The 14,575-nt window shown below is 41.0% G+C and overlaps 1 protein-coding gene across 1 annotated transcript in view; it reads right to left on the bottom strand.

The window, feature by feature from the left end:
* Positions 1-525: 525 nt before the first annotated feature.
* tp73 (tumor protein p73) overlaps positions 526-14,575 on the bottom strand; it is a 94,212-nt gene continuing 80,162 nt past the window's right edge. The window contains exons 11-12 of the mRNA XM_034173179.1: positions 13,608-13,701; positions 526-3,184 (exon numbers count right to left, since the gene is read on the bottom strand). Coding sequence (XP_034029070.1) covers positions 2,777-3,184; positions 13,608-13,701 — 502 coding nt within the window. The 3' untranslated portion in view covers positions 526-2,776. The remainder of the gene's footprint in view (positions 3,185-13,607; positions 13,702-14,575) is intronic.

The raw sequence follows: 14,575 nt of genomic DNA on the forward strand, positions 1-14,575 counted from the left end.
AGCAGATGCTACTATTATTATGAACACCCCCTTTTCTACTTTTTTTAATAATAGCCCAATTTCATAGCCTTAAGAGTGTGCATATCATGAATGCTTGGTCTTGCTGGATTTGTGAGAATCTACTGAATCTACTGGTACCTTGTTTCCCATGTAACAATAAGAAATATACTCAAAACCTGGATTAATCTTTTTAGTCACATAGCACTACTATTATTCTGAACACTACTGTATGTCTAGATATCATCTTGTCACGATAATGAATGGCTTAGTAGAATCTGAGTCTCTACTAGCAGAGTCTCCGATTCTGCATGTAGATTCTCCAATCGGAGACTCTACTCTCTCTACTGTACAGTTTCCAATCGGAGATCCTACTAGTAGAATCTGTATGTATATATATATATATATATATATATATATATATATATATATATATATATATATATATATATATATATATATATATATATGTGTGTGTGTGTGTAAAACACATGCTACTGAACAATCACAAAAACTATCAAACACAGATCAGCAACAACATCAGTATTATTCTTAACAATGTTTACAAAACATATAACAAAAGAATTACTAGGGATCTATATTTAAAAAAACATATTTTCAATTTACCTTGTGGCATAATACTGATCACAAGCACAAATAACCCAAAATTATCTGACTTTTAAATCATTAAAGTGCTCATTCTTTGACCAGTTCGTGGGTAAATGTTATGTGCTGCATGAATACAGTACAACATGTGTGAGGAGGTGTCTGAAACATATTAATACAAGTCCACAGAATAACACTACAAGAAAAACCAGGCACCAACTACCACCAACTTTGACACTACAGCGAAAAATTTACAGCGATTCATCATGAAATGAAGAAAAACTGGAATGTTGAAGTTAAACATCAGTGTCCACAAAGAAGTGCCATGAAGACTGATGCGAGATCCAACTCGCTGTAATGGACACACGAAGGCCTTGTCCTGCAAGGGTTTTCAAAATACACAGAGAGACATGCTGTATGTTTCACCTGCGGTGTTTCATGAAACAGGGATGAATTTCTTAATTTTTTATGTACAATTCCAATTAAATCCCTTCCATAATGCCATAATACTGTTTTTACTATTTTCTACAACTGTTTCTTGTAATGAAAAGTTTCCATTGAAGAAGCATCACAGTACGTCCTCCAGCAGTGACACAAGTCAAAGAATTTTGTGAGTGTACATGAATTAATGCAGGAAAAGGAGTTTCCACATACAGACAGTGATAAGATCAAATTTCACAATGCATTTTTTTTTTCATTTTGTAAAGGCGCCCTAAATATTTTTATGCCACTAGATGTCACACTTTCTCTGTTTTTAGAATAAAACAAAGCTTCCCTCCTCGGCCACTCCCTGCCAACCCTCCCTCCCTCTGCAATAAGTAGAACATTCACCATTTGGAACCTTTTAACAAACATCTAAGAGACATATGTGGATTGTAGTCCAACCACATTCTTGATTAGAGGCGAAGCTAGCTGCCAGTTTGCAGTTGGCCATCCAAAAAAATGAAATTAGCTGCCAGTTCACTTGAGCCACCTTCACACAATTCTGCAAATATCACTTGAGTTGCTTTGAGCTAGGGATGTAGAATGGAAAATTTGCTTGAGCTCAAGTGATATGTCTATCCTTCCTCCCTGGCATATTGGTGATTTCTCCATCCTTCATCCTTGGCTGAAGGTGACTCAAGTCACATTTGCACAGAAAGCCTTTGGGTGAAGGTGGCTCAAGCAAACTGGCAGCTAAGTTCACTTTTTGATTTGCAAATTGCAAACAGAAGGCTGGCAGCTAGCTTCATCATCCTCATGCATGGCCACATAGAGAATGTAAAGAATGTAAACAGGAGATGGGAAAGCTCAGAGCACAGAGGGAGTGCTGCTGTGTGCTCTGCACAGGACATCGAGTCACTACCTAATTTACATAGAAAATAGTTATTGGCTACTATTTTAATGTGTGAAATGTCATTTAGGACACCTTTAAAATCTATTTTCTTATTAATAATCTGATAAGAACATATTGAACTGGGGGTCATTTAACCATCAAAACCATTTAAAATGAAATGTGACTTTTTTCATGTAATTATTTAGTTCACATGGGATACACTTCATTTAATTTAAATACCCCTTTACAACTACAGCGCTAGTACAAAACATTTACAAGATACAGTCAGTTCATTTGTACAAGGGAAGGAAAAATAAATAACCCAACTGAAAACTAAATTTGTGGATTCACACACAAAATTCTAACTATCAAGTTGTAACAGTGACATGTCTGCCGTTAAACTGTTAAATGAATGCTGTAAAATAAATGTTTTTCACTGTATATTGCACAGTGTAGCCTAATAAACGTAATTCATGCTCCCCTCTATCAGCACATTTTATCAGTTTCATTATTAAAAAAGTGAAATGTATTGACAGTGTGCCACAAAAATGACTGTCGTGGACTCCAGAATTGATGAGTCATCCTTTTGTGTTCAGTCTCACGGGATAAATGTCTGAGCATAAAATAACTAACGGCTGCACAGAGACGTGCATTAGCATGATAAAAATGTCCCACGTTAAAAATGGAACAAGATTCTTTCTGAAAATCAGTGACTATAAAATAATAATAAAGCACACTGACAGACTCGATCCACAATGCCGACTTTGTGAGGCAGATAGTAGGAAGAGCAAAAAAACAAACAAAACAAACAAACAAAAAAAAACAAAAACAAAAAAAGTCCCAAGATGCATTTTGGGCTCACTGGACATCACTTTCCATAAACTCCTCTTTGATTGAGTGCTTGCTGCATGACACTTTGCAGTCTGGCATGTCGAAGCCGAAGTCGGCCCACTCGTCGGCGCCTGCTGCCATCCCCGATGCCCCGACAACAGTCGACCTGTTGGGGTTGGGGATGGTGATGGTATGGCGGACACGGAAGTGCACAGCCTCCATGACCCGCTGACGCTGCATTTCCCCACTGGCAGCCCCAATAGCTGCCATGGCAGTGGCAGCCATGTTGCCACTTGAGCGAATAAGCTGCTGGCTGTGGTAGTCATGGTGATGAGCAGAGGTGGGGACAGGGAGGGGAGCTCCTTGTTTCATCTCCTGAAGGCCTCGCCAGATGGCTACCCGGAACTGCTCTGGTATCTTCAGACTGCTGAGATCCTGTCGAAGGCAAAAAGTCAGAATGTGACGGAGGTGACGAGTGCATTAGATGTGCACCTCTGCATACCAGTTCTCAGACCAGTCATTTTACCTGGTCATTTTACCTGATCACTCTCACACCCCGACGGTGTATATCATCCCGGCAGTGCAGCATTGAACTGAACAATGGCAGCCTCAGCTTTACCCGGCACTCAGTGCTTTTTTTGGTTCTTGTTTTTGAGAGATGCTTGTTGTTTTGTTGCATGCCCTTCTATTCCTACTGTTCTATGCCGCCATGTGACACTGAAAGTTCCCCATTGAGGGATGAATAAAGCCTTTTCTTATCTTATCTCTTATCTTACACCTCTGCAGACGGACGCAACCTCACAACAGATTAATTATGCTTATGGAGACATCTGAACAGGCCTGATGATTTATCCCCACAGGCTGAGGGATACTCTCACCCGATCATCCAAGTGATTATAGAGTATAAGATCAAATACATATACAGATATATTGTCACGTCTCTAGTTCTGTTTTTCTGTTTTGGTCAGATGTTATAAGTCACTCTGAGTTTTCACTCTGTTATCCAGTGATGAGTTGTGCTCTTATCCTCAGTATCCCTGAGGGAGTCTTCCCAAGGGGTCAGTAAAGTTGTATCTAATCTAATCTGTTCTGACATTTCTCCCATGTTAGTTTGACTTCCCCGTTGTTTATCTCCATGTTCTATGTTTAATTGATCAGTGTGCTGTAAGTGCCGCAGCCGGTAGAATACCTCCTAGTCTCCAGATGTAATTACATGCAGCCCAGCAACAGTGGGGTAAAAAAGTATTTCGTCAGTCCCTGATTGTGCAAGTTCTCCTACTTAGGAAGATGAGAGAGGTCTGTAATTTTCATCATAGGTACACTTCAACTATAGAGACAAAATGAGAAAAAAAAAAATCCAGAAAATCACAATGTAGGATTTTAAAGAATTTATTTGTAAATTATGGTGGAAAATAAGTATTTAGTCACCCACAAACAAGCAAGATTTCTGGCTCTCACAGACATGTAACTTCTTCTTTAAGAAGCTCTTCTGTCCTCCACCTGTTACCTGTATTAATGGCAGCTGTTGGAACTCGTTATCTGTATAAAAGACACCTGTCCACAGCCTCAAACAGTCAGATTCCAAACTCAACCATGGCCAAGACCAAAGAGCTGTCGAAGGACACCAGGAAGAACATTGTAGATGTGTAGATGTGCACCAGGCTGGGAAGAGTGAATGTACACTAGTCAAGCAGGTTGGTGTGAATAAATCAACTGTGGGAGCAATTGTAAGAAAATAGAAGACATACAAGACCATTGATAATCTCCCTCGATCTGGGGCTCCATACAAGATGTCATCCCGTAGGGTCAAAATGATCATGAGAATGGTGAACAAAAATCCCAGAACTACACGGAGGGACCCGATGAATGACCTGCAGAGAGTTGGGACCAAAGTAACAAAGGCTACACACTACACAGAGAGGGACTCAAATCCTGCAGTGCCAGGCATGTCCCCCTGCTTAAGCCAGTATGTGTCCAGGCACATCTGAAGTTTGCCAGAGAGCATATGAATGATCCAGAAGAGGAATGGGAGAATATCATGTGGTCAGATGAAACCAAAATAGAACATTTTGGTAAAAAACTCAACTCATCATGTTTGGAGGAAGAAGAATGCTGAGTTGCATTCCAAGAACACCATACCTACTGTGAAGCATGGGGGTGGAAACATCATGCTTTGGGGCTGTTTTTCTGCAAAGGGGATAGGACGACTGATCTGTGTTAAGGGTAGCATGAACGGGGCCATGTATCATGAGATTTTAAGCCAAAACCTCCTTCCTTCAGTGAGAGCATTGAAGATGCAACGTGGCTGGGTCTTCCAGCATGACAATGATCCCAAACACACCGCTCAGGCAACAAAGGAGTGGCTCCGTAAAAAGCATTTCAAGGTCCTGGAGTGGCCTAGCCAGTCTCCAGACCTCAAACCCATAGAAAATTTGTTGAGGGAGTTGAAAGTTTTTGCCCAGCGACAGCCCCAAAACATCACTGCTCTAGAGGAGCTCTGCATGGAGGAATGGGCCAAAATACCAGTTACACTGTGTGCAAACCTGGTGAAAACTTACAGGAAATGTTTAACCTCTGTCATTGCCAACAAAGACTATGTTACAAAGTATTGAGTTGAACTTTTGTTGTTGACCAAATACTTATTTTCCAACATAATTTACAAAAAAAAAAAAAAAAAAAAAAATCTTTAAAAATCCTACAATGTGATTTCCTGGATGTTTTTTTTTTTTTCTCATTTTGTCTCTCACAGTTGAAGTGTACCTCTAATCTTTCTAAGTAGGAGAACTTGCACAATCAGGGACTGACTAAATACTTTTTGGCCCCACTATATCAAGCATTCAACATTACAGTGATTTTTTTTTTTTATTCCACGGTACAGACTTCAGTCCAGACTCAAGTCTCTTGCCAACTGTTTTAGCTCTGGTTACAGCATTTTTAACTTCATGCTGCCATTCCAGACACCTCTCTCTCCCCTGATGCTTTGGACTCTGTATGTAGTGTGAGAGTCTCTGGTTATTGCCCTCCTGTCCTGTGCACCAACAGCATTTCCTGTATATTTGTTTTGTGAATTGTTCTGTAATTTATGTCTGTAGCATGGCCCAAGCAGAGGGTCACCCCTTTGAGTCTGGTCTGCTTGAGGTTTCTTCCTCAGAGGGAGTTTTTCCTTACCACTGTTGCTCTGGGGGTTAGTAAGCCTTAATTGTGTGAAGCGCCTTGAGGCGACTCTGTTGTGATTTGGTGCTATATAAATGAAAATAAATAATACTGAAATTGAAAATTGAACTCAGGCAGCTTTTTGGATAATTCTGCTGCCTAACGCCTTAAAAGAGTGCTGTTATTGAGAAATCTGGTTACTGGACTGTCTGTTTTTTGTTTTTTTTGGCATGTGTGTGTGTGTGGGGGGGGGGGTATTTCTCTCCTGTTTTTTCCCCTGAGATAAACAAAGGCTAATTTTGTGCTGTTTATCATGTGCCTGACCCAAGTCTGTGTTTCTACCATTCCTCTTGCTCGCCACATTACTGCTCTTAACTGTTTATATTACAACCCCTGACAAAAATTATGGAATCACCGGCCTCGGAGGATGTTCATTCAGTTGTTTAATTTTGTAGAAAAAAAGCAGATCACAGACATGACACAAAACTAAAGTCATTTCAAATGGCAACTTTCTGGCTTTAAGAAACACTATAAGAAATCAGGAAAAATAATTGTGGCAGTCAGTAATATGGAATCACTCAATTCTGAGGAAAAAATTATGGAATCATGAAAAACAAAAGAACGCTCCAACACATCACTAGTATTTTGTTGCACCACCTCTGGCTTTTATAACAGCTTGCAGTCTCTGAGGCATGGACTTAATGAGTGACAAACAGTACTCTTCATCAATCTGGATCCAACTTTCTCTGATTGCTGTTGCCAGATCAGCTTTGCAGGTTGGAGCCTTGTCATGGACCATTTTCTTCAACTTCCACCAAAGATTTTCAATTGGATTAAGATCCGGACTATTTGCAGGCCATGACATTGACCCTATGTGTCTTTTTGCAAGGAATGTTTTCACAGTTATTGCTCTATGGCAAGATGCATTATCATCTTGAAAAATGATTTCATCATCCCAAAACATCCTTTCAATTGATGGGATAAGAAATGTGTCCAAAATATCAACGTAAACTTGTGCATTTATTGATGATGTAATGACAGCCATCTCCCCAGTGTCTTTACCTGACATGCAGCCCCATATCATCAATGACTGTGGAAATTTACATGCAGTCATCTTTATAAATCTCATTGGAACAGCACCAAACAAAAGTTCCAGCATCATCACCTTGCCCAATGCAGATTCGAGATTCATCACTGAATATGACTTTCATCCAGTCATCCACAGTCCATGATTGCTTTTCCTTAGCCCATTGTAACCTTGTTTTTTTTTCTGTTTAGGTGTTAATGATGGCTTTCGTTTAGCTTTTCTGTATGTAAATCCCATTTCCTTTAGGCGGTTTCTTACAGTTCAGTCACAGACGTTGACTCCAGTTTCCTCCCATTCGTTCCTCATTTGTTTTGTTGTGTATTTTCAATTTTTGAGACATATTGCTTTAAGTTTTCTGTCTTGACGCTTTGATGTCTTCCTTGGTCTACCAGTATGTTTGCCTTTAACAACCTTCCCATGTTGTTTGTATTTGGTCCAGAGTTTAGACACAGCTGACTGTGAACAACCAACATCTTTTGCAACATTGCGTGATGATTTACCCTCTTTTAAGAGTTTGATAATCCTCTCCTTTGTTTCAACTGACATCTCTCGTGTTGGAGCCATGATTCATGTCAGTCCACTTGGTGCAACAGCTCTCCAAGGTGTGATCACTCCTTTTTAGATGCAGACTAACGAGCAGATCTGATTTGATGCAGGTGTTAGTTTTGGGGATGAAAATTTACAGCAGGGGTGGTCAAGTTCGGTCCTCGAGAGCCACATTCCTGACACTCTTGGTCAAGTTCGGTCCTCGAGAGCCACATTCCTGACACTCTTAGTTGTCTCCCTGCTCCAACACACCTGAATCCAATGAAAGGCTCATTAAAAGTCTGCTAATGAGTCTTTCATTGGATTCAGGTGTGTTGGAGCAGGGAGACAACTAAGAGTGTCAGGAATGTGGCTCTCGAGGACCGAACTTGGCCACCCCTGATTTACAGGGTGATTCCATAATTTATTCCTCAGAATTGAGTGAGTCCATATTTTTTTCCCTCTGCTTGGTCTAAAAAAGTAACCGTGACTGACTTATAGTGTTTCCTAAAGCCAGAAAATTGCCATTTGAAATGACTTTAGTTTTGTGTCATGTCTGTGATCTGCTTTTTTTCTACAAAATTAAACAACTGAATGAACATCCTCCGAGGCCTGTGATTCCATAATTTTTGCCAGGGGTTGCATTATCATTTAGAACAACAAACCTGTTCTAATCATCCTTCGTTGTGGTTCTCTGCACTGGGGTCCTTTCAATCAATCAATCAATTTTATTTATATAGCGCCAAATCACAACAAACAGTTGCCCCAAGGCGCTTTATATTGTAAGGCAAGGCCATACAATAATTACATAAAAACCCCAATGGTCAAAACGACCCCCTGTGAGCAAGCACTTGGCGACAGTGGGAAGGAAAAACTCCCTTTTAACAGGAAGAAACCTCCAGCAGAACCAGGCTCAGGGAGGGGCAGTCTTCTGCTGGGACTGGTTGGGGCTGAGGGAGAGAACCAGGAAAAAGACATGCTGTGGAGGGGAGCAGAGATCAATCACTAATGATTAAATGCAGAGTGGTGCATACAGAGCAAAAAGAGAAAGAAACACTCAGTGCATCATGGGAACCCCCCAGCAGTCTAAGTCTATAGCAGCATAACTAAGGGATGGTTCAGGGTCACCTGATCCAGCCCTAACTATAAGCTTTAGCAAAAAGGAAAGTTTTAAGCCTAATCTTAAAAGTAGAGAGGGTGTCTGTCTCCCTGATCTGAACTGGGAGCTGGTTCCACAGGAGAGGAGCCTGAAAGCTGAAGGCTCTGCCTCCCATTCTACTCTTACAAACCCTAGGAACTACAAGTAAGCCTGCAGTCTGAGAGTGAAGCGCTCTATTGGGGTGATATGGTACTATGAGGTACCTAAGATAAGATGGGACCTTTCCTTTCCTTTATCCATTACATTTATCTCAAACACAACAAAGAAAAAATCTATACATCACTTGTCAACCCACATCTAGACTGTACATTTGCAGTTTTGGACCACCAAACTGTCAGAAACATCACAGATTTGGACAAACTGCAAAATGCTACAGGCTAGTGTTACATCACCTTTCCTTCTATTAACACTCAATAAACGTTTGGGAACTGAGGACACTAATTGTGAGTGTCACGACTGGGTATAAAAGGAGCATCCCCAAAAGGCTCAGCCGTTCACAAGCAAAGATGGCGCGAGGATCACCACTTTGTGAACCACTGCGTGAAAAAATAGTCCAACAGTTTAAGAGCAATGTTTCTCAATGTTCAATTGCAAGGAATTTAGGGATTCTATCATCTGCAGTCCATAATATAATCAGAAGATTCAGAGAATCTGGAGAACTTTCTACACGTAAGCAGCAAGGCCAAAAACCAACACTGAATGTCCGTTACCTTTGATCACTCAGGCGGCACTGCATTAAAAACTGAAATCATTGGGTAAAGGATCTTTACACAAGTGGGCTCAGGAACACTTCAGAAAACCTTTGTCAGTTAACACAGTTTGTCGCTACATCTACAAGTTCAAGTTAAAACTCTACAATGCAAAGCAAAAGGCATACATTAACAACATCCAGAAACCCTGCCGCCTTCTCTGGGGCCGAGCTCATTTAAAATGGACAGACACAAAGTGGAAAAGTGTGCTGTGGTCTGATGAGTCCACAGTTCAAATTGTTTTTGAAAATCATGGACGTCATGTCCTCTGGACAAAAGAGGAAAAAGACCATCTGTCAAGCCGGGCGACATCCTGGCACCAGGAGTGGTTGGACCCGCAATGCAGACTCCCAGACTTGACTTAGGTGTAAGAGAAAACGTGGTCTTTGTTTCAGGCAAAGGTTCGGTACACATGTGGTCAGTCAGCGTGGCAGAGGTACAAACAGGATCAGGCTGAGACGCGGTCATAAACAAGCAGGGGTCAGAGGCACAAGCAACACCAACATCCGGGATGAGGCAAGAGGCATGGTCGAAGACAACAGAGCAGGATTCGTAACATGGCGAGACAGAAACCAAAACTATGATGGGCGCTGGAAAGTTAACAATCTGGCAGTGTGCTGTGAGACTGTAAGGGCTTAAGTAACAGGTGCTGTGAACAATGTGCATGTGCAGACTAATAGGTAACAAGGTGCAGGTGTGGAGGGAAGATTCCAGAAAGGGGGCGTGGCTAGTAGACAAACTGTGCAAGAGAGTGATGTGAGGAGCAAAGATACTTGGGCTGGTGTAGGGAGTGTGAGTGAGGTGAAACAACACAGACAGAAACAAGGTGAGAGACATGGGGCAGGTGCAAAGAGTGTGAGTGAAAGAAAAAGCAGACAGAATCAAAGTGAGGGAAAAACATAAAGTCAGGTGCAGGGCGTGGAGTGAACATAAATAACTGGATGTGAGTGCAATCTAAGAACAAAACTGAAAAGCAAACCAGAGGATTACAAACACAGAAGATAAACTTCATAAAAACTGCTCTGAGAATAACAGAAAATAACACTAAGACAAAACTAAACTGGAGCAGACTCAGAAACCAAAGTGGCTAAACAAATTAAAAAAATAAAACAGAGACTGAGATAACAAAACCTGACACTAAAGCACAACAAATAATATAACAAATGAGAAAAACAAAATAAACAAGTGGTAAACAATGAAAACACAAACTGGCTGAACAAAACAAGAACTGGAACTGGACAATGGCTAAAGTATAAAAGTAGCAAAGAAACAAAGTGACAAAGCAAAATAGAACACAGCAGAAACACATGATGAAAATAAACCACTAATAAATCAAAGCGGGAACAGAAGATGCAGCAAAGAAAGGGGCAAAAAAGGGATCAAAGCCTGGATCAGGGCCGGTCGTGACACCATCCAGATTGTTACCAGCGCAAAGTTCAAAAGCCAGCGTCTGTGATGGTATGGAGGTGTGTTAGTGTCCATGGCATGGGCAACTTACACATCTGTGATGGTACCATCAGTGCTGAAAGGTACATCCAGGTTTTGGTGCAACACATGCTGCCATCCAAGCAACGTCTTTTTCAGGGACATCCCTGCTTATTTCAGCAAGACAATGCCAAGCCACATTCTGCACATGTTACAACAGCGTGGCTTCATAGTTAAAGAGTGCGGGTACTAGACTGGCCTGCCTGCAGTCCAGACCTGTCGCCCATTGAAAATGTGTGGCACATTATGAAGCTCAAAATATGACAACGGACACCCCGGACTGTTGAACAACTGAAGTCGTACATCAAGCAAGAATGGGAAAGAATTCCACCTACAAAGCTTCAACAATTAGTGTCTTCAGTTCCCAAATGCTTATTGAGTGTTGTTAGAAGGAAAGGTGATGTAACACAGTGGTAAACATACCACTGTCCCAGCTTTTTGAAACGTGTTTTGAAACACTATTTCTAACCCTACTCCTACCCCAACCCTAACCTTAACCATAACTTTATCCTACTCCTTCCCCCACCCTAACCATAACCACCCGACCCCCCGCTTCACTTTTAATTTTGTGCAGCCATCACGGAATGAATTAGATTGAATTTGTGCTGCTGTGATGAAAATGAGGCACTTTTCGTCACAATATCACGAACCAATAGATTAATGTATATTTCGTGCTGCTGAATCACGACTTGCCGTGAGACCAGGTTGGACAATCAGAACATGGACACATATTGCGGTGTTATGGGATTACCTTTCACTGCAATGCTGATGATACTCAGTTATACATGCCAATAACTGCTGGTAATCTCGTTCACATAAAATCCTTATAAGATTGCCTTGCATCAGTGAGAAGTTGGATGTCTAGAAACTTCCTACTTTTAAATTCTGATAAGACTGAAATGATGGTTCTTGGTCCCGTGAGACATTGGCATCAATTTGATCAATTTGTCTTTCTGATGCCTGATTCTGTTTTTTTCTCTCTGTTTAAGGTGCAGCTCCATCCAGAGATGGGAGTTGTATTTGTGCTGGAGACCCTCCTGTCCTGTGCACCAACAGCATTTCCTGTATATTCGTTTTGTGAATTGTTTCTGTGAATTGTTCTGTAATGTCTGTAGCATGGCCCAAGCAGGGGGTCACCCCTTTGATTCTGGTCTGCTTGAGGTTTCTTCCTCAGAGGGAGTTTTTCCTTACCACTGTTGCTCTGGGGGTTAGTAAGGTTAGACCTTACTTGTGTGAAGCGCCTTGAGGCAACTCTGTTGTGATTTGGCGCTATATAAATGAAAATAAATTGAAATTGAAAAAAAAAATCAATCAGTACCAAATTCATTGGAACAGACAGTTAAAATAGTAATTAATTTTCCCCTGCGATCAAGTCAAGTGGAATGGTCTGCCTTGCCTTGTAGTAAATCATCAATCAGCCACATCATTAGATGACTTTGAAAACCAAAGTCCAAGATTCCTGAAGTATCTGACCTTTCAAGTACACTTCCATTTAAAATGTTTTTAGGAGTATTTTAGACGCATACCAATCCAAGAGGGGGTAAAAAGATCGGAACATGCTCACAAAGACTGGGCTCCATACGTTTGTGTGTTTCCAAGAGCAGATGGCAGTATATTTTTTCACCAGTCTGTTTCAGTGACGATGTTGGAATGTCAACAAAATATCAGTCTCACAGGCTGATGTCCAAGGGTCAGGAATGTCACTGCGGAGATAAGTGACTCTTTCAATAAATTAAACATGTTCAACACAAACATAGATGTCTGATGGCTGAGTCCAGAAAGTTATTGAAAGCCTGGATCATTGGCGTGATCCAGTACAGTCACAAACTCAGACACTCAGCCTTTTCACTCATTTTCTCAAGTGCTACAGACAGGGCATTCACCGATTCGGCAAAGATCACGGCATCATCAACAGTGTAAAGGTCAGTGAACCTTTCCTCACCCCAAAGGCACCCAAGTTGCTGCCTGCTGGACTACACAACTTTACCAGTCCATGGAAGCATTGAACAGTGTAGGCGCCTGAACACAGTGGATGTGTGATTTTTCTGTATATAAGTCACACCAGAGAAAAAGTCATAGGACTTCCCAAACTAGTAAAAGAAAAACCAAAACATACAAAAAAACATGACTTATACTCCAGAAAATACGGTAGTAAGCAGTGTTACCCCACGGTCACATTAACTACAAGTGACAGCAAGCGATACAAGTAAAGTGATGACTCATCAGAGTGGGTGTTTTGCAGGGACAAGAGACAACGGTCGCTCTTTTATACAAATGCTGAGTGACACGACATGACAACTGCCAAAACGAGTAAAAAGACAGTGTGACATCATCTGGCTGTTCAAACAAAATAATCAAAGATAGACTCACTCCAACACAGCTTAGATACACTACAAAACAGCTGTTTCTGTATAAATCTAATATGTTTCTTGTGTATTTTGTAACAGCTAGCAATAAATAAACACTTCAAAATCTAAAAACATTGGTTTTGTAACCAGATAACACTTCAGAAGTGAGTGAGAAGACATCTGATGGAGATATTAATGTGCACACCCTGGAAACGCCACCAACCCCTTGTCGCCGCCATTTGTAGCTACTGTGATCATAGGGTAACATACATGCCATCTGCTGGCTTGGAGTTGTTACTGCATTGACATTTCTGTGACTGTGAGACTGCAAGTGCAGAGAGTGAGACGTTACCTCCATGGAGAGCGTTTGGAGATGGTAGACCGTCTGGAAGCCCTGGGATGTGAAGTACTCAATGAAGTTCTGGCAGCCCAGACTGGTTAGAAAACTGCATGGGAAGAGAAGCAGGGCTGCTTAGACTGCTGGAAAACTGCAGCGACAAATCTACATGTAGGACTAATGTCCAAAAATACAGCTTCAGTGACACTGACGTGAGCCTGTGTGGGAGAAATAACACCCTGTACCCCTGAGGTACAGAACCGGCACACCCTAAAACACAGCATGGAAACAAAAACCAAAGCATGCATTTACATTAATGATTCATAAAACCATTCTTGCTTTTATGAAGAAGCTTTATTATAAATACATGAAATGTTCAAGCTTTGGCAGCAATGTACAATGTCAACACAAGACACTACCTGTACAACTGAACTGTACAAAAAGGTGACAGCCAACAATCAAAAGAAATGGACAAATAAGTTTGATCAAAAGTGTTAAAGTTGCAAAAGCAAAGGTCAAAGAATTATTTGCCATAAAATATCTTGGGGTGGGGGTGGGGATATAAACAAACAATAAATAGAAGTAAGAACAAAAACAGTGTAAAAAACCAAAACTTTAAAGAAAGTTCTCAGTAGTGCATGGAAAAGGGTTTTATGGCTGCGCACAAAGTGAGATGAATTTAAGACGTAACAGTGTGCAGCATTAAAACTTCATAGTAAAACATATGAAAAAGTAATGCACATAAATTCATACATATCCCACATATTCTACAGCCAAATTTGTACATTTTACACATATTCCACCACCGAGATACTGTAACGATGTCACCAAGAACAGGATGGCAGCTACATCCACTAACCATCCAGCAGGTGGCAGACACGTTTATGGGATATAACATGAAAAAAAACAAAGCTGCTTTTTGGATTCATCTGGTTCATGAAAGTCAACCATCCATCCATCATGTCATCCTCATTATGTGTTGT

The sequence above is a fragment of the Thalassophryne amazonica genome, chromosome 6, assembly GCF_902500255.1.
Source record: "Thalassophryne amazonica chromosome 6, fThaAma1.1, whole genome shotgun sequence".
Lineage (NCBI taxonomy): Eukaryota > Metazoa > Chordata > Actinopteri > Batrachoidiformes > Batrachoididae > Thalassophryne > Thalassophryne amazonica.